Source organism: Narcine bancroftii, chromosome 1 (assembly GCF_036971445.1).
Source record: "Narcine bancroftii isolate sNarBan1 chromosome 1, sNarBan1.hap1, whole genome shotgun sequence".
NCBI classification, from domain to species: Eukaryota; Metazoa; Chordata; class Chondrichthyes; order Torpediniformes; family Narcinidae; genus Narcine; species Narcine bancroftii.
This window is the reverse complement of record NC_091469.1, coordinates 164,090,917-164,117,235: the sequence shown is the minus strand read 5'-3', so window position 1 is coordinate 164,117,235 and position 26,319 is coordinate 164,090,917. Positions and strand designations below refer to the sequence as shown.

Sequence of the window (26,319 nt, the reverse complement as noted above, 5' to 3'; positions counted from 1 at the left end):
TGTCTGCGGTTTTGGTCATCAAACTGCAGGAAAGATATTAATAAGATAGAAAGAGTGCAGAGAAGATTTACTAGGATGTTGCCCGGACTTCAGAACTGATTTACAGGGAAAGGTTAAACAGGTTCGGACTTTATTCTCTGGAGCGTAGAAGAATGAGGGGAGATTTGTTGGAGGTATTTAAAATGATGAGGGGGACAGACTGAGTAAATGTAGATAAGTTTTTTTTCACTGATGGTGGGTGAGATACAAACCAGAGGACATGGGTTAAGGGTGAAAGGGGAAAAGTTTAGGGGGAGCATGAGGGGAAATTTCTTCACACAGAGAGTGGTGGGAGTGTGCAATGAGCTGCCTGCTGAGGTGGTGAATGTGGGTTCAATTTTAACATTTAAGAAAAATTTGGACCGGTACATGGATTGGAGGGGTAAGGACTGAAGTCAGTGAGACAATGTTTAAAAAAAAAAATGGTTGGGCACAGACTAGAAGGGCTGAAGGGTTGAGTTTCTGTGCTGTAGTGTTCTATGGGTGTAGGTGAATGGTGTGTAATTGGGGGGCAAGGACACTTGGGCTGAAAGGGCCTGTTACCATGCTCAATGTTTAAATTTAAATACATCTGTGGATGCAGAAAAGTGAAGCCAGAGCAAAGGGGACAGGGTGGGAGGGGTAGGACATGGGACAGTACAGCAAAGGAACAGGTTATTCAGTCCACGTGTCTCTGTTGAACAATAAAACCTCGCCCTCTGTACCTGATATGTAACCCTCCATCCCTTCAAATTCATGTTTGTCTTGAAGCTTCTAAACACCACTACAGTACAGAAACAGGCCCTTAGACCCTTCTAGACTGTCCAAACTATTTTTCTGCCGAGTTCCTGTGACCTGCATCCAGACTACATCCCTCCATCCATGTTACCTGTCCATATCTTTTCATATTTAAAACTGAGCCTGCATTCACCACCTCATCTGGCACCTCATTCCATACTCCACCACTCTCTGTGTGAAGAACTTTCTCCTCGTGCTCCCTCTAAACTTTTCCCCTTTACTCTTAACCCATCTCTGGGGATGCCACTTTCAGGGAATTATGTACTTGTATTCCCAGGTCCCTCTGTTCTACCCGACTCCTCAGTGCCTGACCATTCACCGTGTATGTCCTTTCTTGGTTTGTCCTTCCAAAATGCAACACCTCGCACTTGTCTGAATTAAATTCCATCGGCCATTTTCAGCCCATTTTCAGCCTGTGATTGGGGGAGAGTGGGGGGCTGTGATTGGGGGGAGAGTGGGGGGCTGTGATTGGGGGGAGAATGGGGGGCTGTGATTGGGGGGAGAGTGGGGGGCTGTGATTGGGGGGAGAGTGGGGGGCTGTGATTGGGGGGAGAGTGGGGGGCTGTGATTGGGGGGAGAGTGGGGGCTGTGATTGGGGGGAGAGTGGGGGGCAGTGATTGGGGGGGAGAGTGGGGGGCTGTGATTGGGGGGAGAGTGGGGTGCTGTGATTGGGGGGAGAGTGGGGGGCTGTGATTGGGGGGAGAGTGGGGGGCTGTGATTGGGGGGAGTGGGGGGGGCTGTGATTGGGGGAGAGTGGGGGCTGTGATTGGGGGAGAGTGGGGGGCTGTGATTGGGGGGAGAGTGGGGGGCTGTGATTGGGGGAGAGTGGGGGCCTGTGATTGGGGGGAGAGTGGGGGGCTGTGATTGGGGGGAGAGTGGGGGGCTGTGATTGGGGGGAGAGTGGGGGGCTGTGATTGGGGGGAGAGTGGGGGGCTGTGATTGGGGGGAGAATGGGGGGCTGTGATTGGGGGGAGAGTGGGGGGCTGTGATTGGGGGAGAGTGGGGGGCTGTGATTGGGGGGAGAGTGGGGTGCTGTGATTGGGAGGAGAGTGGGGGGCTGTGATTGGGAGGAGAGTGGGGAGCTGTGATTGGGGGGAGAGTGGGGGGCTGTGATTGGGGGGAGAGTGGGGGCCTGTGATTGGGGGGAGAGTGGGGGGCTGTGATTGGGGGGAGAGTGGGGGGCTGTGATTGGGGGGAGAGTGGGGGGCTGTGATTGGGGGGCTGTGATTGGGGGGCTGTGATTGGGGGGCTGTGATTGGGGGGCTGTGATTGGGGGGAGAGTGGGGTGTAGACGGCACTTTCTCTTTTCTGTTATTTCCCAATTTCAAAACATCATCTTCACAGAAATGCAAACATCTATATTCCAAATTATTGTCTTAATATTAGCAATAAATCAAACTTCATAATTGCAACTGTAAACAGCATTAAATCATTGATATAAATGTATAATATTTTGCATAACCATGGAAGATATGTGAGCTCAAAATATTTCTCTTTGAATTTGTTTTAATCATCTTATTTCATGTTAATCATTTCTTATTATCTGATATTGTTATGTCTTTAAATATATTCAAATGCTTTGTTAATTCATCATTATGAATATCTTGATGAAATAACTAACATGAAATAACTGCCAGACTGAGAGCACCCGCATCTTGGAGGAATAACCTCATCTTCCGACTGGCTACCCTCCAACCGAAATGGCATGAGCATGGACTTCTCCAGTTTCCATTCGTCCCCATCCCCTTCCATCCCTAATTCTTCTTTTCTCTCTTTCCCCTCTCTCTTTTCCCCCTCTGTCTCCATTCCTCCAGCTCTGCATTCACAGAGCCGCCCCCTGCCCCGATCAGTTCTCACCTTCCCTCTCCTGTCCACCTATCTATGTCCAATTATCGCTTTTTCTCTGTTGGCCTGTGCTCCTCCATATAACAATATAACAGTTTATGGCATGGAAACAGGCCATCTCGGCCCTACAAGTCCATGCCGGTTCACTCAAACAACTCCGCTAGCTCCCCCTGCCTATTCTCCACCCATAATCCTCCAACCCCCTCCTATCCATGTACATATCCAGCCTCCTCTTAAATGAAAGAATTGACTCTGCCTCAACTATTTCCTCCGGAAGATTATTCCATTCAGCCACCACTCTCTGAATGAAGAAACATCCTCTAATGTTTCTCCTAAAATTTTGCCCCCTTACCCTCAACTTGTGTCCTCTTGTTTCAACCTCCCCTGCTCTCAGGGGGTAGAGTCTACTTGCATCTAGTCAATCTATTCCCTTCATAATTTTAAACACCTCTATCAAATCCCCTCTCAACCATCTACGCTCCAAGGAATAAAGTCCTAACCTCTTCAAACTTTCTCTGTACTCTAGGTATTTTAAGCCGGGCAACATCCTGGTAAATCTTCTCTACACCCTCTCCACCTATTCTATATCCTTCCTATAATTTGGAGACCAGAACTGAACACAATATTCCAAATCTGGCCTCACCAATGCCTTAAACTGTCGCAACATCACTTCCCAGCTCCTATACTCTATGCTATGATTTATGAAGGCTAACATACCAAATGCCTTCTTTAACCCTGTCAACATGGGAATCCACCTTCAAGGAACACTGCACCATAACTCCAAGATCTCTTTGTTCTTGTACATTCCCCAATGTCCTCCCCTTTACTACATATGTCCTATTATATGATTATTTTTACCGAAATGAAGCACCTCACACTTCTCTACATTAAATTCCATCTGCCATCTTTCAGCCCAACTCTACAGACAAACCAAATCCCTCTGTAATCCCCCTCCCCATTCTTCCCCTCCTTCCCCCCCCTGCCTTTTTATTCAGATGCCTGCCTGCTTTTTGCTCATAATGGTGAAGTGTTCAGGCCTGAATCGTCAGTTATTTACCTTTACCTTCCATGGACACTGTGAGACTGGTTGAGTTCCTCTAGCATTTCTGTGTTTTAACCAGAGTGGAGGGAAGTTGTTCCTTGTTGTGACCAGGCAAGAGATTTACAATCAGGGGGGTGGGGGAATGATATAGGGGGAGGTTGATAAAAATCTTTTCATTCAAGCAGTCTTTGCGTTCTGGGAGAGAGAGGGGGAACTGACTAGGTTGAAGTTCTCCTTTATGAGAAGAATGAGAGAGGCAGGTTGGAGAATCTAATTTGCAGTGTGGGGAGGAGTGAGGAACAGGACTGATGTGATTGATCTACAAGGAGCTACCATGGACTTGATGGGCCAAATGGTTGCCCAGAGCTGAAAGGATTTGAAGATTGTTTATCAGAGGCGACAATTTGTGGAATTGTTTGTCATTGATATTGAAGCAGATTTTCACACCTTTCTCTCTCCCTCCATTTCTTTCTTCATCCATTCCATGCTCTCGATGCTCCTTCATACACCCACTATTTCTCCCAACCCTTCTCTGCTTTACCATTCATTTTAACTGGCCCCTATTCTCTGTGTACGTTACTCACTGCCCACCACCCCCCTGCCCACCTTGCCTGCCCTCACTTCACCTCCCCTTCCCCATTCTTCTTCCTTCCCTCTCTCCCCCTTTCTCCTCTCTCTTCTCACTCCTTCCCTTTCCCTTTCTTTTCCTCGCCCTCTCCCCTGACCCCTTCCCCCTCTCCTCACCCTTTCCCTCACTCTTACTCTCTCCCCTCACCCCTTCCCTCTCTCTTACCCTCATCCCTTCCTCCCTCTCTTTCCTCTCCCTTTCATTCTCTTCTTTTTCTTCTTCCTTTCTCTATTTCTCTCTCTGTCTATTACTCTCTCCTCTATTCTTCCTCCCATTCCTCCTCTCTCTCTCTCACCCCTCTCTCACCGCCTCCACCCCTTCCCTCTCCAGATGATGACAGGTGACTGGCATCCCCCTGACGATGGGGAGATCAAAGGCCCACCTGCGAACAACAATGTCCTGGGTCACGTGGTGGGCCGTATCATGGAGGCATTGTGCCCGAGCATCCAGCCAAGCTCACCGCCAGTGCTGCCCCCGTTTCCCATCAAGGCTTGTGTTATGGGAAAACTGCTCACTGGGAAAACCAGTTGCCTGGAGCAGCTGGCAGAAGGTGAGAGCCTTGCATGACCCCTACCCTCACCGTATTCTCACCGTCCCACCTTCCAGGGACCTGGCACTCACCGTGAATCCTCACAGACTGAGCCCTGATCTCAGGCACAGGACTCACCCACTGACCACCCCCCACCCCCACACTGACCCTCCTCCCAATGCAACTGACCCCCCTCTCTTTCTCCTCTCCAGGCCTGAATATCCAAGCCATCCACCCAGACCGCCTGCTCTGGGAGGCAGTGCTGGCCTTCAATGAGGGGGAAGTTACATCTCCCACTGAGGACAGAGCAGAGGAGGTGAGTTGGGCTTAATGGATTGAGTCAGACTCTTCCCCATACTGGGGGAAGATGTCCTGGCTCACTGCAGCTATTGATATCATGGTTCTTCTCTGCAGCTTTTCTGGTGGCTCTTTCAACTTCTTATAAGTATGTGATCTGTAATTCTCTGTAGGCCTAATCAAGTTTTATTCCATCTGAAAATAAATTCCCTGGTTTTCAATCTGGCCATGATCCAATGCTTAGTTCACACTCTATGTGGTTTAGGCCATGAGACAGAGGAGCAAAACAGGCTATTCAGCCCATCAAGGCTGCACCAGCCATTTAATCATGAGCTGATCCATTTCTCCACTCAGACCCACTGCCCAGTCTTCTCCCCATAACCTTTGATGCCATGGCTAATCAAGAAGCTATCAATTTCTGTCTTAAATACACCCAGTGACCTGGTCTCCACAGTTGCCTGTGGTAGCTAATTCCAGAGGTTCACCCCTCTCTGGCTAAACACATTCCTGCGCATCTCTATTTTAAATGGGTGCCATTCAATCAGAAGTTGGGCCCTCTGGTCCAACACTTCTCTACATGGGAAACAACTTTGCCACATCTCCCCTGTCTAGGCCTTTCAATATTCAAAATGCTTCCACGAGGTCCTCCTTCATTCTTCTGAACTCCAAGGAGTCCAGTCCAAGAGCCGTCACATGCTTCTCATCTGCTAATCCCTTCATTCCAGGAATCATTCCTGAGAATCTTCTCTGAACCCTCTCCAATGCCCGCACATCTTTTCTTAAATAAGGAGCCCAAACATGTCCCCATACTTCAAGTGAGGCCTCACCAGTGCCTTATAAAGCCTCACCATCCCATCCCTGCTCTTGTATCCTATGATGCCAACATTGCATTTGCCTTCTTCACCACCAACTCATCCTGGGGGGGTCAACCTTTAGGGGTCCCTGCATGAGAATCCCAAGTCCCTTTGCACGTCCAAATTTTGAATTTTCTCCCCACCCTTTCGACCAAAGTGCGTGACAGTACACTTCCCAACATTAGATTTTATCTGTCACCTCTTTGCCCAATTCTCCTCATCTATCCAAGTTTCTCTGCAGCCTGTCCATCTCCTCCTCACTCCCTGCCCCTCCACCTTTCTTTGCAAACAGACACAAAGCCATTTATTCCACAATCCAAATCATTAACATAGAACATGTTAGCGTTAAACTCCATCTGCCGTCATACTGACCATCTTCTCAGCTTATCACACTGTCTTTATCCTCAGCCTGTCCTTCCCACTGTCAACAATCTCACTAATTCAAAGCTTGGAGGAACTGGGGATGGAGCTGAAGGTTGACAAAGGTTACAAGAGGATAAAGACAGGATGCAGAATTGGGTGGAAAAATGGCAGATGGAGTTCAGTCCAGATAAGATGATGTATTTTGGAAAGACAAACCAGAAGGCTGAGTGCAGGGTTAATGGTCGGTTACTTAGGAGTGTGGATGAACAGAGGGACCTTAAGGACCAAATCCATGCCTCTCTCATGGTCGCTCCACAGGTTGATAAGACAGTTAAGAAGGCCTATGGAATGCTGCGGTTCATTAATAGGGGGATTGAGTGCAGGAGTAGAGAGGTCATGTTACAACTCAACAAATCTCTGGTAACTCCACATAGAGAATTGTGTTCAATTCTAGTCACCTCATTGCAGAAAGAATGTGGAAGCTCTGGAGAGGGTGCAGAGATGATTCACCAGGATGTTGTCTGGATTTGAAACCAGCCTTATGAGGCAAGGTTGGCAGAGCTGGGACTTTTCTCCTTGGAGTGCAGAAGGATGAGGAGACATACTAGAAGTCTACAAGATTATGAGAGGCATAAATAGGGTGGACGGCCAGCAACTGTTTCCCGGGGCAGTAAGAGCAAACTCCAGAGAACGTGTACAAAGTGAAGGGAGGGAAATTTAGGGGTAAGTTTTTTACACAGACATAAATGAAAAGTATCAGTGGTTGCAGGTCAATTGGATGGCACAGGCTCATGGGCCAAAAGGGCGTGTTACTGAACTGTATGACTGAAGTTAAATTAATCAATTCTCACCTCTCCCCATGTCATATCCAATTAACACCTTTTGTTGGTCTGGATCCCTCCCACAGCCAGAATTGCCTGAATTGTCAGATTTCCTGCTTCTGGCTCATTCTCCTTTTTCCAGGCCCGAAACATTGGTGATATATCTTTGTCTCCTATGGATGCTAAAAGACTGGCCGAGTTCCTCCAGCGTTTGTGTTTTTGCCACAATCACAACATCTGCAGACTTTCGTGTTTCACACACCCTCCAACCAGATGGCTTTAACATTGACTTATTAAAAATAAAAGACAAGGAATATAAAATCAGTTTATTTGCTGATGACGTTATAGTATACTTAACAGAACCAGAATTATCAATAAAAGAATTACATAAGAAATTGAAGGAATATGGAGAAGTGTCGGGTTACAAGATTAACGCAAATAAAAGTGAAGCAATGTCAATGCGGATTTCTCAAAATTTAAGAAAGAATCACCATTCAGATGGCAAATACAAGCAATAAGATACCTAGGTATACAAATAAATAAAAACCTCGGCCATCTATATAAACTTAATAATTATCCACTAATGAAAAAATTACAGGACGACTTAGAGCATTGGAAAGATTTACCACTAACACTAATAGGAAGTATAAACTGTATTAAAATTAACATTTTCCCAAGGATACAATACCTATTTCAGGCATTGCCAATACACTTGACGGAGAAATTCTTCAAGGAGTTAAAGAAAATAATAAGGAAATTTTTATGGAAAGGGGGGAAACTGAGGATAGCACTAGATAAATTAACAGAATGGTATAAACAAGGAGGCTTACAACTGCCAAACTTTAAAAATTATTATAGAGCCGCACAATTAAGATACCTATCAGATTTTTATCAAACAAGGGAAAAGCCAGATTGGACTAGATTAGAACTAGTTAAAATAGGGGAGAAGATACCTGAACATATATTATATAAATAGGATGAAAAATTGGTACAATGTAGGAATTCTCCAGTATTACATCATCTGCTCAATATTTGGAAGATGATTCATGTAGAAAGGAATAAAACAAATTACCAAAATTAATACTGATGCAAAATCAGTTAATCCCTTTTACAATAGATAACCTTTCCTTTAGAGAATGGGAGAAAAAAGGGATCAAAAGAATAGAAAATTGTTTTTCAGGAAATAAATTACTATCCTTTGAACAAATGAAGGATAAATATAATATAACTCACGATACAGTGTTGGCATACTACCAACTGAGATCCTACTTGAAGGACAAATTGGGAAGCAGTCTGAGGTTACCAGAGGGAAGTAATTTTGAATATGTGATTACAGATATAATGATAATCAAAAGATTTATAACAAATATGTATATTAAACTGCAAGAAAAGGAGAATGAGGAAACAAATGGTAAAACTAAACAAAAATGGGAACAAGATCTAAACATAAAGATAAAGAAGGAAACATGGGAGAAGTTATGCTCTGGAACTATGAGAAATACAATAAACATGAGGTTACGTATGATACAATATAACTGGATACACAGCCTATACATTACACCTCAAAAGTTAAATAAATGGGATCCAACAGTATCTGACAGATGTTTTCGTTGTAAAAAAGAAATGGGAACAACAATTCATGCAATCTGGACATGTGAGAAAGTGAAAAAATTTGGGAAGATCTAAATCAGATATTAAATAAAATCACAAAAAGCAATATACCGAAAAACCCAGAGATCTTCCTCCTAAGTAACATGAAAAACAAAGAATTTGGACTTGATTTGGATGGTGCACAAAAAAGATTTGTTAGGATAGCCCTAGCTGTAGCAAAAAAATGTATTATGTCAGCCTGGAAATTAGAAGATAACTTGAGAATACAACAGTGGTATATAGAAATGAATAAATGTATTCCATTAGAAAAAATAACATACAATTTAAGAAATAATATTACAATATTTTAACAAATATGGGAGCCATACATGAAACACAATAGAGAAAACCAACCGGGGACATCTACCACCTAAAATGAATGAAGGAGAAGGGAATGAAATGAATTGACTCAGTGGAATTTCTTGTTTATTTTTATTGAGTGACAACATTATTTCACTGGTTTAATGTATCTAAGATTCTGAACTTTAAATGAATGGGAGGGGAGGCAGGGAGGGTGGGATGGGAAGAGGGATGAGGGGGAGAAAACGACACTGTATATGTTTGAAAAGGAAAATGTATGTATCTTGATCAATGTGGTTTATAGTGTGAAAAATAAAAAATTTAAAAAAAAACATTGACTTATCAGGTTTTCGCTAAACTCCCTCCCACCACCCCCCGCCCCACATCTTCCCCCAGCTCTGTTTCTCTCCCTTTCCTCCCCTCTCCTTTCACGCAGACAAAATCAATTTTCACCTCTCCCCTATATACAATTAACACCTTCGTTTGGTCTGGACTCCTTCCCCAGCCAGCACTCTCTCTATTCTGAGATTTCCTGTTTTGTTGCTTATTCTTTGTTTTTTCCTTGATGAAGAGCTCAGGCCCTAAACATTGGCAATATATTTTTGTCTCTTATGGATAAAGCAAGATTGGCTGAGTTCATCCAGCATTAACCATCTGGAGCAGCACCCTGTCAAAGACCTTGTAAAATTCCATGTTTTTAAATTTTTTTTTATTTTTCACACTATAAACCATATTGACCAAGATACATACAGACATTTTTCTTCTTAAATATATAGTGTCGTTTTATCCCCCTTTTCCCCCTCCCTCCCTCACTACCTTCCCCATTTATTTGAAGTTCAATCTATAAGATACATTAAACCCGTCAAACAATGTTGTCACTCAATAAAAATAAACAAGAAATTTTACTGAGTCAGTTCTTTTCGTTATTTTCTCCTTCTGTCATTTTAGGTGGTAGATGTCCACGGTAGGACTTCTCTATTGTGTTTCATGTATGGCTCCCATATTTATTCAAATATTGTAATGTTATTTCTTAAATTATATGTTATTTTTTCTAATGGAATACATTTATTCATTTCTATATACCATTGTTGTATTCTCAAGTTATCTTCTAATTTTCAGGTTGACATAATACATTTTTTTGCTACAGCTAGGGCTATCAGAACAAATCTTTTTTGTGCTCCATCCAAATCGAGTCCAAATTCTTTGTTTCTTATATTACTTAGGAGGAAGATCTCTGGGTTTTTTGGTATATTGCTTTTTGTGATTTTATTTAATATTTGGATTAGATCTTCCCAAAATTTTTCCACTTCTCACATGTCCAAATTGCATGAATTGTTGTTCCCGTTTCCTTTTTACAGCAAAAACATCTGTCTGATACTGTTGGGTCCCCTTTATTTAACTTTTGAGGTGTGATGTATAGGCTGTGTATCCAGTTATATTGTATCATACGTAACCTCGTGTTTATTGTATATCTCATCGTTCCAGAGCATAACTTCTCCCATGTTTCCTTCTTTATCTTTATGTTTAGATCTTGTTCCCATTTTTGTTTAGTTTTACCATTTGTTTCCTCATTCTCCTTTTCTTGCAGTTTGATGTACATGTTTGTTACAAACTTTATAATTCTCATTGTGTCTGTAATCACATATTCAAAATTGCTTCCTTCTGGTAACCTCAGACTGTTTCCCAATTTGTTCTTCAAGTAGGATTTCAGTTGGTAGTATGCAAACATTGTATCGTGAGTTATATTATATTTATCCTTCATTTGATCAGAGGATAATAATTTATTTCCTGAAAAACAATTTTCTATTCTTTTGATCCCTTTTCTCTCCCATTCTCTAAAGGAAAGGTTATCTATTGTGAAAGGGATTAACTGATTTTGCGTCAATATTAGTTTTGGTAGTTGGTAATTTGTTTTATTCCTTTCTACATGAATCTTCTTCCAAATGTTGAGCAGATGATGCAATACCGGTGAATTCCTACGTTGCACCAATTTTTCATCCCATTTATATAGTATATGTTCAGGTATCTTCTCCCCTATTTTATCTAGTTCTAATCTGGTCCAATCTGGTTTTTCCCTTGTTTGATAAAAATCTGATAGGTATCTTAATTGTGTGGGTCTATAATAATTATTTTTTTTAATTTTTTTTTATTTTTCACACCATAAACCACATTGACCATGATACATACATTTTCCTTTTCAAATATATAGTGTCATTTTCTCCCCCCCTCCCTCCTCCCATCCCACCCTCCCTACCTCCCCCCCATTCATTTAAAGTACAAAATCTAAGATACATTAAACCAATCAAACAATGTTGTCATTCAATAAAAATAAACAAGAAATTCCACTGAGTCAATTCTTTTCATTTCCTTCTCCTTTCGTTAATTTAGATGGTAGATGTCCCTGGTAGGTTTTCGCTATTGTATTTAATGTAAGGCTCCCATATTTGTTCAAATATTTCAATAATATTTCTTAATCTATATGTTATTTTTTCTAATGGAATACATTTATTCATTTCTATATACCATTGTTGTATTCTCAAATTATCTTCCAATTTCCAGGTTGACATAATACATTTTTTTGCTACGGCTAGAGCTACCTTAACAAATCTTTTTTGTGCACCATCCAAATCAAGTCCAAATTCTTTGTTTTTCATGTTACTTAGGAGGAAGATCTCTGGATTTTTTGGTATATTGTTTTCTGTAATTTTATTTAATATCTGGTTTAGATCTTCCCAAAATCTTTCTACTTTCTCACATGTCCAGATTGCATGAATTGTTGTTCCCATTTCTTTTTTACAACGAAAACATCTGTCAGATACTGTTGGGTCCCATTTATTTAACTTTTGAGGTGTAATGTATAGCCTGTGTATCCAGTTATATTGTATCATACGTAACCTCGTATTTATTGTATTTCTCATCATTCCAGAACATAACTTCTCCCATGTTTCCTTTTTTATCTTTATATTTAAATCTTGTTCCCATTTTTGTTTAGTTTTACCATTTGTTTCCTCATTCTCCTTTTCTTGCAGTTTAATATACATATTTGTTATAAATCTTTTGATTATCATTGTATCTGTAATCACATATTCAAAGTTACTTCCCTCTGGTAACCTCAGACCGCTTCCTAATTTGTCCTTCAAGTGGGATCTCAATTGGTAATATGCCAGCACTGTATCTTGAGTTATATTGTATTTATCTTTCATTTGTTCAAAGGGTAATAATCTATTTCCTGGAAAACAATTTTCTATTCTTTTGATCCCTTTTTTCTATTGTAAAAGGGAGTAACTGATTTTGCGTCATTATTAGTTTTGGTAATTGGTAATTTGTTTTATTCCTTTCTACATGAATCTTCTTCCAAATATTGAACAGATGATGTAATACTGGAGAACTCCTACGTTGTACCAATTTTTCATCCCATTTATATAATATGTGTTCAGGTATCTTTTCCCCTATTTTATCTAGTTCTATTCTAGTCCAATCTGGCTTTTCCCTTGTTTGATAAAAATCTGATAGGTATCTTAATTGTGCGGCTCTATAATAATTTTTAAAGTTTGGCAGTTGTAAGCCTCCTTGTTTATACCATTCTGTTAATTTATCTAGTGCTATCCTCAGTTTCCCCCCTTTGCATAAAAATTTCCTTATTATTTTCTTTAACTACTTGAAAAATTTTTCTGTCAGGTGTATTGGCAATGCCTGAAATAGGTATAATATTCTTGGGAAAATGTTCATTTTAATACAGTTTATCCTTCCTATTAGTGTTAATGGTAAATCTTTCCAATGCTCTAAATCGCCCTGTAAATTTTTCATTAGTGGATAATAATTGAGTTTATATAGATGGCCGAGATTTTTATTTATTTGTACACCTAGGTATCTTATTGCTTGCATTTGCCATCTGAATGGTGATTCTTTCTTAAATTTTGAGAAATCCGCATTATTCATTGGCATTGCTTCACTTTTATTTACATTAATCTTGTAACCCGACACTTCTCCATATTCCTTCAATTTCTTATATAATTAATTTATTGATAGTTCTGTTTCTGTTAACTATACTATAACATCATCCGCAAATAAACTGATTTTATATTCCTTGTCTTTTATTTTTATCCCTTTTATATTATTTTCTGTTCTTATCAATTCTGCTAGTGGTTCTATAGCTAACACGAACAATAAGGGTGATAGTGGGCATCCCTGCCTTATTGATCTGCTTAAGTTAAATTGCTTTGATATATATCCATTTACTGTCACTTTCGCCAATGGCCCCTTATATAATGCTTTAATCCAATTAATATACTTCTCTGGTAAACTGAATTTTTGCAATACTGTGAATAAATATTCCATTCTACTCTGTCAAAGGCCTTCTCTGCGTCTAAAGCAACTGCTACTGTTGGCGCTTTATTCCCTTCTACTGCATGAATTAAGTTAATAAATTTACAAATATTGTCTGTTGAATAAATCCAGTTTGGTCTAGATTTACCATTTACGGTACATAATCTGCTAATCTGTTTGCTAATAGTTTAGCTATTATCTTATAATCTGTGTTAAGTAATGATATTGGTCTATATGACGCTGGTGCGAGTGGATCTTTCCCTTGCTTTGGTATTACTGTAATTATTGCTGTTTTACATGAATCTGGTAAGCTTTGTGTTTTGTCAATCTGGTTGATTACTTCCAGGAGGGGAGGAATTAATAAATCTTTAAATGTTTTATAGAATTCTATTGGGAATCCATCCTCTCCTGGTGTTTTATTATTTGGTAGTTTTTTTATTACCTCTTGTATTTCTACTATTTCAAATGGTTCTGTTAATTTATTTTGTTCCTCTATTTGTAATTTTGGTAGTTCAATTTTAGTTAAAAATTCATCTATTTTGCCTTCTTTCCCTTCGTTTTCAGTTTGGTATAATTGTTCATAGAATTCTCTAAAGTTTTCCTTGATCTCCGTTGGATTATATGTGATTTGTTTGTCTTTTTTCCTTGATGCCAATACCATTTTCTTAGCTTGTTCTGTCTTAAGCTGCCACGCTAGAAAATTGTGCGTTTTTTCTCCCAGTTCATAATATTTCTGTTTTGTCTTCATTATATTTTATTATTTTATCTGCCAATTCTCTTCTTTTAGTTGTATCTTCCTTCATTGCTAATTCTTTTTCTATATTTACTATTTCCCTTTCCAACTGCTCTGTTTCCTGATTATAGTCCTTCTTCATCTTGGTTACATAACTTATTATTTGCCCTCTAATGAACGCTTTCATTGCGTCCCATAGTATAAACTTATCTTTCACTGATTCCGTGTTTATTTCAAAGTACATTTTAATTTGTCTTTCAATTAATTCTCTAAAATCCTGCCTTTTAAGTAACATGGGGTTTAATCTCCATCTATACATTCTTGGAGGGATGTCCTCTAACTTTACTGTCAATATTAAGGGTGAATGGTCCGATAATATTCTATCTTTATATTCTGTTTTTCTTACTCTATCTTGTATACGAGCTGATAACAAAAATAGGTCTATTCTTGAGTATGTTTTATGTCTAGCCGAATAATATGAATATTCCTTTTCATTTGGGTGTTGTTTCCTCCATATTTCCAAAAGTTGCATTTCTTCCATCGATTTAATTATAAATTTGGTTACTTTGTTTTTTCTGTTAATTTTTTCCCAGTTTTGTCCATATTTGAATCCAAATTCAGGTTGAAATCCCCTCCTATTAATATGTTCCCTTGCGTATCTGCTATCTTCAAAAAAATATCGTGCATAAACTTTTGATCTTCTTCGTTAGGTGAATACACATTGAGTAGATTCCAAAACTCCGAATATATCTGACATTTTATCATTACATATCTCCCTGCTGGATCTATTATTTCTTCTTCTATTTTAATTGGCACATTTTTACTAATTAATATAGCTACTCCTCTTGCTTTTGAATTATACGACGCTGCTGTTACGTGTCCTACCCAATCTCTCTTTCATTTCTTGTGCTCCAATTCAGTTAAATGTGTTTCTTGCACAAATGCTATATCAATTTTTTCTTTTTTCAGTAAATTTAGCAGTTTCTTCCTTTTAATTTGGTTATGTATTCCGTTAATATTTAAAGTCATATAGTTCAGCGTAGCCATTTCATGCTTTGTTTATCTTCCCTTTCCGTTTTTCCATCATCACCTTTCCTTCTTATCCATTTCTGCTTTCTTGTTTTGAACACTTTACAAGACAACATTTCTCAAACATCAAACATTTTCCTTATTCTCCTATTTAAAACTTCTTTAACCCCATTCTCTCCTCCCCCTCCTGAATTGCCCTTTATCCCTTGTTGGGCAACCACATCTCCCCTCTCCATTTGGATTTGCGAATTCACTCGCAAACGTCAACTGATTTTGTAGTGACCGTAACTCCTCCCCACCCAGCCCCCCCAGAAAAGATTTCAATTTTCATATGTAACAAAGGTCACTCTTTTAATTCCCTCCTTATTCCCTCTATTCCCTTTCCCTCCCTTATTAATTCTTGTCTATACTCTATATATTTTCCTCTAAATACGGATACATTCATGTATACACAGTATATATATATATATATATATATATACACACACACATATACCCCTTTGCACACATACATATAGTTCGTGGTCATTTTTACTCTCATTACATGTCTTCATCTCTCTGCTTGTTTTGAAGCTGTTCTGCAAATTTCCTTGCTTCCTCTGGATCCGAGAATAGTCTGTTTTGTTGCCCTGGAATAACTATTTTAAGTACCGCTGGGTACTTTAACATAAATTTATATCCTTTTTTCCATAAGATCGTTTTTGCTGTATTGAACTCCTTCCTCTTCTTCAGGAGTTCAAAACTTCTGTCTGGATAGAAAAACTTTTTTTGACCTTTATATTCCAGTGGCTTTTTGTTTTCTCTTACTTTCATTGCTTTCTCCAATATATTTTCTCTTGTTGTATATCTTAAGAATTTTACTAAAATGGATCTTGGTTTTTGCTGCGGTTGTGGTTTCGGGGCTAAAGTTCTATGTGCCCTCTCTATTTTCATTTCTTCCTGTAATTCTGGTCTTCCCAGGACCCTGGGGATCCAATCTTTTATAAACTCTCTCATATTCTTGCCTTCTTCATCTTCCTTAAGGCCCACTATCTTTATATTATTTCTTCTATTATAGTTTTCCATTATATCTATCTTCTGAGCTAACAGCTCATGTGCCTCTTTAACTTTTTTATTAGATTCTTCTAATTTCCTTTTTAAATCCTCTACTTCCATTTCTACGATTATTTCTCGTTCTTCCACATTATCCACTCTTTTTCTTATATCTGATATGACCATCTCTATTTTATTCATTTTTTCTTCTGCACTTTTAATTCTTCTTTTTATTTCATTAAATTCTTGTAATTGCCATTCTTTCACTGATTCCATATATTCTTAAAAAAAAGATCCATACATTGTCTTGCCTTTCTCTTCTTCTTCCACTTCTTTCTGTTCTTCTTCTTCTTCTTCCTCTGGGTTGACCATCTGTTGTTTCCTTGTTTTCTTTTTACCCTCTTCTTTCTTGTTGTCGCTATTGTCTGTGTTCTGCACCTGCTGCTGTGCTGCAGGTGTCTCTCTCAGCTGTGGAGATCGACTCCGCAGCTGTTCCCCCCTCCCGTCAGTGTGGTATTTTTCGTGTGCATCGCGCATGCGCGACTCCTCTCGCATGCGCTGTTGCGCACTTTTACTCGGCTCTGCGAGCCATTTTTGTAGTCCCGAACCCGGGACTTCCACTGACCTGAGGGAGCGGGCTTCTCTCTCCGCGGCGGGCCTCCTCGGACATTTGTTTCCTCATTCTCCTTTTCTTGCAGTTTAATATACATATTTGTTATAAATCTTTTGATTATCATTGTATCTGTAATCACATATTCAAAGTTACTTCCCTCTGGCAAACTCAAACTGCTTCCTAATTTATCCTTCAAGTAGGATCTCAATTGGTAATATGCCAGTGCTGTATCTTGAGTTATATTGTATTTATCTTTCATTTGTTCAAAGGATAATAATCTATTTCCTGAAAAACAATTTTCTATTCTTTTAATCCCTTTTTTCTCCCATTCTCTAAAGGAAAGGTTATCTATTGTAAAAGGGAGTAACTTGTTTTGCGTCAATATTAGTTTTGGTAATTGATCATTTGTTTTATTTCTTTCTACATGAATCTTCTTCCAAATATTGAGTAGATGATGTAATACTGGAGAACTTCTATGTTGTACCAATTTTTCATCCCATTTATATAATATGTGTTCAGGTGTCTTTTCCCCTATTTTATCTAATTCTAATCTAGTCCAATCTGGCTTTTCCCTTGTTTGATAAAAATCTGATAGGTATCTTAATTGTGCGGCTCTATAATAATTTTTAAAGTTTGGCAGTTGTAAGCCTCCTTGTTTATACCATTCTGTTAATTTATCTAGTGCTATCCTCAGTTTCCCCCCTTTGCATAAAAATTTCCTTATTATTTTCTTTAACTCCTTGAAGAATTTCTCTGTCAGTTGTATTGGCAATGCCTGAAATAGGTATAATATCCTTGGAAAAATGTTCATTTTAATACAGTTTATCCTTTGTATTAGTGTTAATGGTAAATCTTTCCAATGCTCTAAATCGCCCTGTAATTTTTTCATTAGTGGATAATAATTGAGTTTATATAGTTGGCCGAGATTTTTGTTTATTTGTACACCGAGGTATCTTATTGCTTGCATTTGCCATCTAAATGGTGATTCTTTCTTAAATTTTGAGAAATCCGCATCATTCATAGGCATTGCTTCACTTTTATTTACGTTGATCTTGTAACCCGACACTTCTCCATATTCCTTCAATTTCTTCTATAATTCTTTTATTGATAGTTCTGGTTCTGTTAAGTATACTTTCACATCATCCGCAAATAAACTGATTTTATATTCCTTGTCTTTTATTTTTATCCCTTTTATATTATTTTCTGTTCTTATCAATTCTGCTAGTGGTTCTATAGCTAACACAAACAATAAAGGTGATAGTGGGCATCCCTGTCGTGTTGACCTGCTTAAGTTAAATTGTTTTGATACATGTCCATTTACTGTCACTTTCACTAATGGTCCCTTATATAATGCTTTAATCCAATTAATATACTTCTCCGGTAAACTGAATTTTTGCAATACTTTGAACAAATAATTCCATTCTACTCTGTCAAAGGCCTTCTCTGCGTCTTAAGCAACTGCTACTGTTGGTGCTTTATTCCCTTCTACTGCATGAATTAAGTTAATAAATTTACAAATATTGTCTGTTGTGCGTCTTTTTTTGATAAATCCAGTTTGGTCTAGATTTACCATTTTCGGTACATACTCTGCTAATCTGTTTGCTAATAATTTAGCTATTATCTTATAATCTGTGTTAAGTAAAGATATTGGTCTATATGACGCTGGTGTGAGTGGATCTTTCCCTTGCTTTAGTATTACTGTAATTATTGCTGTTTTACATGAATCTGGTAAGCTTTGCGTTTTATCAATCTGGTTGATTACTTCCAGGAGGGGCGGAATTAATAAGTCTTTAAATCTTTTATAGAATTCTATTGGGAATCCATCCTCTCCTGGTGTCTTATTATTTGGTAATTTTTTTATTATCTCTTGTATTTCTACGATTCCAAATGGATCTGTTAATTTATTTTGTTCCTCTATTTGTAGTTTTGGTAGTTCAATTTTAGTTAGAAATTCATCTATTTTCCCTTCTTTCCCTTCGTTTTCAGTTCGGTATAATTGTTCATAGAATTCACCAAAGTTTTCCTTAATTTCTTTTGGATTATATGTAATTTGTTTGTCTTTTTTCCTTGATGCCAATACCATTTTCTTAGCTTGTTCTGTCTTAAGCTGCCATGCTAGGATTTTGTGCGTTTTTTCCCCTAGTTCATAATATTTCTGTTTTGTCTTCATTATATTTTTCTCCACCTTATATGTTTGTAATGTTTCATATTTTATTTTTTTATCCGCCAATTCTCTTCTTTTAGTGATATCTTCCTTCATTACTAATTCTTTTTCTATATTTACTATTTCCCTTTCCAACTGCTCTGTTTCCTGGTTATAGTCCTTCTTCATCTTGGTTACATAACTTATTATTTGCCCTCCAATGAATGCTTTCATTGCATCCCATAGTATAAACTTATCTTCCACTGATTCCGTATTTATTTCAAAATACATTTTAATTTGTTTTTCAATAAATTCTCTAAAATCCTGCCTTTTAAGTAACATGGGGTTTAATCTCCATCTATACATTCTTGGAGGGATGTCCTCTAACTTTACTCTCAATATTAAGGGTGAATGGTCCGATAATATTCTAGCTTTATATTCTGTTTTTTTTATTCTATCTTGCATACGAGCTGATAACAAAAATAGGTCTATTCTTGAGTATGTTTTATGTCTAGCCGAGTAATATGAATATTCCTTTTTCTCTGGGTGTTGTTTCCTCCATATATCCAAAAATTGCATTTCTTCCATCGATTTAATTATAAATTTGGTTACTTTGTTCTTTCTGTTAATTTTTTTCCCAGTTTTGTCCATATTTGAATCCAAATTCAGCTTGAAATCCCCTCCTATTAATATGTTCCCTTGTGTATCTGCTATCTTCAAAAAGATATCTTGCATAAACTTTTGATCTTCTTCGTTAGGTGAATATACATTGAGTAGATTCCAAAACTCTGAATATATCTGACATTTTATCATTACATATCTCCCTGCTGGATCTATTATTTCTTCTTCTATTTTAATTGGCACATTTTTACTAATTAATATAGCTACTCCTCTTGCTTTTGAATTATACGACGCTGCTGTTATGTGTCCTACCCAATCTCTCTTTAATTTCTTGTGCTCCAATTCAGTTAAATGTGTTTCTTGCACAAATGCCATATCAATTTTTTTCTTTTTTCAGTAAATTTAGCAGTTTCTTCCTTTTAATTTGGTTATGTATTCCATTAATATTTAAAGTCATATAGTTCAACGTAGCCATTTTATACTTTGTTTATCTTCCCTTTCCGTTTCTCCATCATTACCTTTCCTTCTTGTCCATTTCTGTTTTCTTGTTTTGAACCCTTTATAAGACAACATTCCTAAAACATCAAAAATTTTCCTTATTCTCCTATTTAAAACTTCTTTAACCCCAATCTCCCCTTCCCCTCCTGAGTTGTCCTTTATCCCTTGTCAGACAACCACATCTCCCCTCTCCATTTGGATTTGCGAATTCACTCGCAAGCGTCAGCTGATTTTGCAGTGACTGTAACTCCTCCCCACCCAGCCCCCCAAAAAAAGATTTCACTTTTCATATGTAACAAGGGTCACTCTTTTAATTCCCTCCTTATTCCCTCTATTCCATTTCCTTCCCTTATTAATTCTTGTCTATACTCTCTATATTTTCCTCTAAATACGGATACATTCATGTATGCACACTATACATATACACACATATACCTCTTTACCCACATACATATAAATCGTGGTCATTTTTACTCTGATTACATGTCTTCATCTCTCTGGTTGTTTTGTAGTTGTTCTGCAAATTTCCTTGCTTCCTCTGGATCCGAGAATAGTTTTTTTCCATAAGATCGTTTTCGCTGTATTGAACTCCTTCCTCTTCTTCAGGAGTTCAAAACTTGTGTGTCTTTTTTGTTCACTGTCTTTTGTACTCTCGTTACACGTCTTCATCTCTCAGTCTATTTTGTAATTGTTCTGCAAATTTTCGTGCTTCATCTGGATCCGAGAATAGTCTATTTTGCTGTCCTGTAATAAATATTTTCAATACCGCTGGATGCTTTAGTATAAATTTATACCTTTTCTTCCATAAAATCACCTTTGCTGTATTGAAATCCTTTCTCTTCTTCAGGAGTTCAAAACTTATATCTGGATAAATGAAGATTTTTTGCCCTTTGTACTCCAGTGGCTTGTTGTCCTCTCTTACTTTCTCCATTGTTTTCTCCAGTACCTTTTCTCTTGTAGTATATCTTAGGAATTTTACTAAAATAGATCTTGGCTTTTGTTGTGGTTGTGGTTTAAAGACCAATGCTCTATGTGCCCTTTCTATTTCCATTTCTTGCTGTAGTTCTGGACATCCTAGGATCCTGGGGATCCAATCTTTTATAAACTCTCTCATATTCTTGCCTTCTTCATCTTCCTTAAGGCCCACTATCTTTATGTTATTTCTTCTGTTATAATTTTCCATTATACCTATTTTCTGAGCTAACAGTTCTTGTGTCTTTTTAACTTTTTTATTAGATTCCTCTCATTTCTTTTTTAAGTCCTCTACCTCCATTTCTACTGCTGCTTCTCGTTCTTCCATCTTGTCCATTCTTTTTCCCATTTCTGATAAGGTCATATCTATTTTATTCACTTTCTCTTCTGTATTGTTTATTCTTCTTCTTAAATCATTAAATTCTTGTGCTTGCCATTCTTTAAATGACTCCATGTATTCTTTAATAAGAGAAAGTATATCCTTTGTCTTGCCTTTCCCTTCTTCTTCTATTTCACTGTGCTCTTCCTCTTCCTCTTCTTCTTCCTCTGGGTTGGCCATCTGTTGTTTCTTTGTTGCCCTTTTCTTCTCTTCTTTCTTGTTTTCGTTGTCTTCTATGTTCTCCTCCTGCTGCAGGTGTTCTTCAGCTGTCATTGCCGGCTGTGGAGATCGACTCCCCAGCTGGTCACCCCTCCCGTCGGTGCGTTTCTTTGCATGCGCATCGCGCACGCGCGTTTGTGCACTTTTACTCGGCTCAGCGAGCCATTTTTGTCGTCCACTTTCTACCGACCTGAGGGAGCGGGTTTCTCTCTCCACCGCGGGTCTCTTCGAACAGGTAAGGCCTTCTTCTTCCGTTGTCTTTTCTTCCTCTCTTCTTACCGTTGGTTTTGATTTTTCTTTTTTCGTCGCCATCTTCTTTCCACCTTTCTACTCACTTTACTTTAATTTTTATTTTTGTGCCTTTGTGTTTTCCTTTATTTTTTCCGACTTTTCTGGAGAGGGCTGGAGTTCACCGTCCGGCCACTACTCCATCACGTGACTCCTGACATTTCTCTCTTCGCTGCCATTTTCTTCTCACCTTTATTTTTACTTTATTATAAATTTTAATCTTGTACCTTTGTTCTTTGTGTGTTTTTTTTAAACTTTTCGGGAGAGGGCTGGAATTCCCTGACCGGCCACTACTCCATCACGTGACTCCTCATTGTGAATAAAATTGATGCACCATCAATAACTCCAAAAGAATGGAAGTTAGGCTTTTATTCACAATAGAATGGAGACATGTCCGATCTGGTCGACTGTCCTTAACTGGGGAGGGGGCTGTGGAACAGTCACCTTTATTCAGGAGTCTGTGAGAGGGGCCACAGGTACAGTCAGCCAATGGGCATGCCAGACAGTTCATTACAAACAGTGGTTTACCACAGGACCCGTCCCCCAGTGAGGGTCAGTGTGTGTGGGACCCATCCCACGGTGAGGGTCAGTGTGTGTTGCATTGTACTGCACTGATGGGACCATCTAGTGCAGGGGTGTCAAACTCAAATTCACGGAGGGCCAAAATTAAAAACTTGGACTAAGTCGTGGGCCAAACTAAATATTTATTGAAAATTTTTAACAACATCTGCATGTTTTCTCTTCTTTCAACATATGTAATGTTAAACTTTTTCTTATTAAAATAAATGTTTATTAATAGTTTTGGTTAAACTCTTTCCAGAAGAAGCATTAACAAATGAGAAATAAAATATTCAATAAATAATATTTCTCTCTAGCCTTTAAGCTCCTTTTAAATGTATTTTTTTCCACAAGCCAACAAGTCAAAAAATAACAACTTGCTTCAATGAAAATCCAATCTTCCAACGATGAACAGTCCAAAGTGAACCAAAGAAAATATGAATCCAAGCTTCGCTTGCTACACTGTGATTTACTCTGATGCACCTGGGTCTAAACCAGATACTTGGCATCTCTTCTTAGATGCAAGTTCATCAAACTCTGGGGTCAGAGTTTGCCTCCCACCTGTCTTGAAAGGTCCTGTTTTCTGCCTTTCGTTTGGCCATTTTTCATCAGGGGTTTATTACGTGTGAGTTAGGCGACAGGTCACAGATGTTAATGAAAGTAAAGAGAGGAGGTGGGGGCGATTAGTGGGCTGACGGGCCGGCGCCAACGCATTTGCAAAGCATTCTGGGATTAGTAGTATTAGCTGTGCATGCGCTATAGTGGCGCGGCGGCCAGCGGGCCAGCTCTAATACATATTTGATGTGATCTTATGGGCCAAATATAATTATATCACGGGCCAAATTTGGCCCGCGGGCCTGAGTTTGACATGTGTGATCTAGTGTAATTGGGTCCGACAGTATTTCATTGGAGTGGACAGGGACATTGACTGGTGTTTTATCCCACAGCCGAGTGCAAGAGCCCAGCTGGGAGAGAGAGCTGCCAAGTTTTTGAGGAAAGGCAAAAGTGTTCCTGATGAATTAATGGTTGAGATTATCGTTGAATATCTGCGGTAAGTTCTTTGTTGCTGAAGCCTAAACAATGTTCTGTGCTGTTCCTTGTGCTGTGCCAGACATTGGGTCATTAAGGTCTTCCCTGTAGACAAATCCTACAGTGTGGAAATGGGTCCACAACCCCCAGTGTGTCCATGCTAAACAACCTGCCCTCCTGCTTTCGTCCCACTTGCCCACATTAGGCTCACTCTCCTCCAATCCCTTCCCATCCATGGAGTTCACCTGGTGTTCCTTAAAGGAAGCTATTGTACTTGCCTCCACCACAATGTCTGGCAGCTCATTCCATGGGCCCACCCCGGTCTGAGTGAAGAATTACCCTCACATCATCTCATAGTTATGCCACGTCTCAGCTCAGCTTGCATCCTGTGAATGTCCCTTCGTATTTCTCCTGGAAACACGTAACAAAGCTCACCTCTTCCCAACCCCTGACAAGTTGGCATCCCAGTCAATGTGGGCACATTGAAATCACTTGCAGAAACAGCTTTGCTATTTTTACCTCTGCTGGTCAGTCAGCAGGGTGAATGGATTTCTGGCCAGGTAGTGCCCCAGTGACGCACATCTTCCACTATGGCCTGGACCTCCTTCTCGATAGCTGAATGTCGGAGTTCGGGGCCCTGGAAGGTTCGCGAAAAAGATGTAATGGGCCTTCCTGCCTGGTTGAACTGGCAGCCAGAGTGAAGTTGGACACATCACTCTCCACCTGAAAGGAGATGGATTCATCCACAGTCTGCTTCGCCGCCTTGGCAATGTGCCCTTGATACGTGTGAATGCTGTTTGGGCTTCTTTTGACAGGGGAAAGGTGGTAGATTTCACCAGGAGGCAGGTAATTTAGGACCCACTGGGTAAAATATGAAGTACCTTTTCAAGGCCTTGAGGGTATGGGCCAATGGGAGCTCCAGCAGGGGGCGCATGTGGTCAGGGTCGGGCCCAATGCTGCCATTCTCCACCAAGCAAGCAGTGAAGTGCTGAACACACAGTTCTTTTGTTTATATGTGAAGTTGAGGCTTTTGGCTGTCTGGAGAAATTTCTGTAGATTGGCTATATGATCCTGCTGGTCTTGGCCACAGATGGTCACGTTGTCCAGATGAGGAAATGTGGCCTTCAGCCCATAGTCATCCACTATCTGATCCATCTCCTTCTGGAAGACAGAAACCCTGAAGGGGATCCAGAGGAAGTGGTAGAGGGCTGTCCTCTGGGTGGATTGTGGGTTGGTGGTAGACTGACTTGAGGTCCATGGTTGAGAAGACCCAGTACTGGACAATCTCATTCACCATGTCAGCGAGGTGGGGGAGTAGGAGGGCATTCAGCTGGGTGAAACGGTTTATGGTCTGACTATAGTCAATGACTGGAGTCTCTGCTCTTAACTACCATTACCCTCTGCCCTCCAGGGGCTGGTGCTGGGTTCTATGATTCCCCTCTCCCAGAAGCCGTTTGACTTCTGCTTTGATGAAGGCTCTGTCCTCAGGGCTGTATCGCCTGCTCTTGGTGACAGGCTTGCAGTTGGGGGTGAATTTCTTGAATAGGGGCAGTGGTGGGACCTGGAGGATGGACTGACCACAGGTTGTGTTGGGAGGGGGAATTGGGAAGTTTACAAATTGGTAGTTGCGGACCAATGGCTGGGTGGGGGGTGGGGGGTTGGGCCGTCAAACTGTATTTGGATGCTCTTTAGATCAGCCATGATCGTATTGAATGGCGGAGCAGGCTCGATGGGCTATTTTTGGCCGACTCCTGTTCCTACTTCCTATGTTCTGATGTTCCTATGTTTAGCTGGCACTGGAAGTCCAGTCCCTGAATGGCTCGTGCGCAGAGCTGTGGCATGATAAGGAGCTTAAGTTCTTGCACTCAGTGCCCCACATGGTCAATGTCATGGTACAGCTGCCATGGATCTCAACCAAGTGGGAATAGAAGTCAGGGAGACTTTACACTTTATCAGGGTTATCGCAAGGGAGTAGCGCTGCACTGTGCCCGGATGAATAAACCTCTCCGTGCTCCTGTATCAAATAGGAAGTTCATGATGTGACCATTTACCTCACTGTCCATCATGGCCCTGGCCAATTCATGTGGGCTGTCCTGATCCAGGGTAATCAAGGACAACATCTGGTTGCTGTCTGAATCGCAGTTGTAGTATTGGTTTCAATGTTGCTGACTAACATACTCCAGAGGGCAGAGGACGCACTGAGGCTGGGCGCAACCAATGTGAGGGCTTTGTGGGAAGGGCCACGGTCTAGAATCCTCCAATTTTCAGGCCCTGAAGGGCTGATACGGAGGGGAGGACCTCAAACAACAGACAAGGTGCCGCAGTAGTGGTAACGGGGTGTTAAGAAATGAAATGCACAGTGACAGGAATGTATGGACGTGAAACTAAGTGGGAGAAGAAACGTGGATGACTTTTCTTGAAAATAACTTTTCTACTTCATTCCAGATACTGCCATTGCCCATTCCTTGGGTCACCAGGGAAGAAAAAGGGACCATTTGACCCAACGTGCCTTTATTGGTGCCTGCACACAGATGAGCTGTTTATTTCACTCCTGCTTCTCATGCCAGTGTTGTCCCCTGAAGTCAATGTAGTTCTGTACATCCTGCTTTGTCTGCTCTTTCCTTTCCCTGAGGTCCCTGATGACCACTCACCAGCTGAGAAATCACCCTGCTCCCTGATTACAAGGCCTTGCTTTGCGAGGTAATTTTCCAGGCTCAGGAGGCTCGGGGCCAAG

General features: G+C 39.9%; 1 protein-coding gene across 4 annotated transcripts in view; it reads left to right on the top strand.

Moving 5' to 3' along the window:
* Nucleotides 1-26,319, top strand: part of spef2 (sperm flagellar 2) — a 167,971-nt gene that overhangs the window by 5,860 nt on the left and 135,792 nt on the right. For all 4 annotated transcript variants that reach the window (XM_069884246.1, XM_069884256.1, XM_069884239.1 and 1 more), the window contains exons 2-4: nt 4,662-4,881; nt 5,073-5,176; nt 23,504-23,607. In XM_069884246.1, coding sequence (XP_069740347.1) covers nt 4,662-4,881; nt 5,073-5,176; nt 23,504-23,607 — 428 coding nt within the window. The remainder of the gene's footprint in view (nt 1-4,661; nt 4,882-5,072; nt 5,177-23,503; nt 23,608-26,319) is intronic.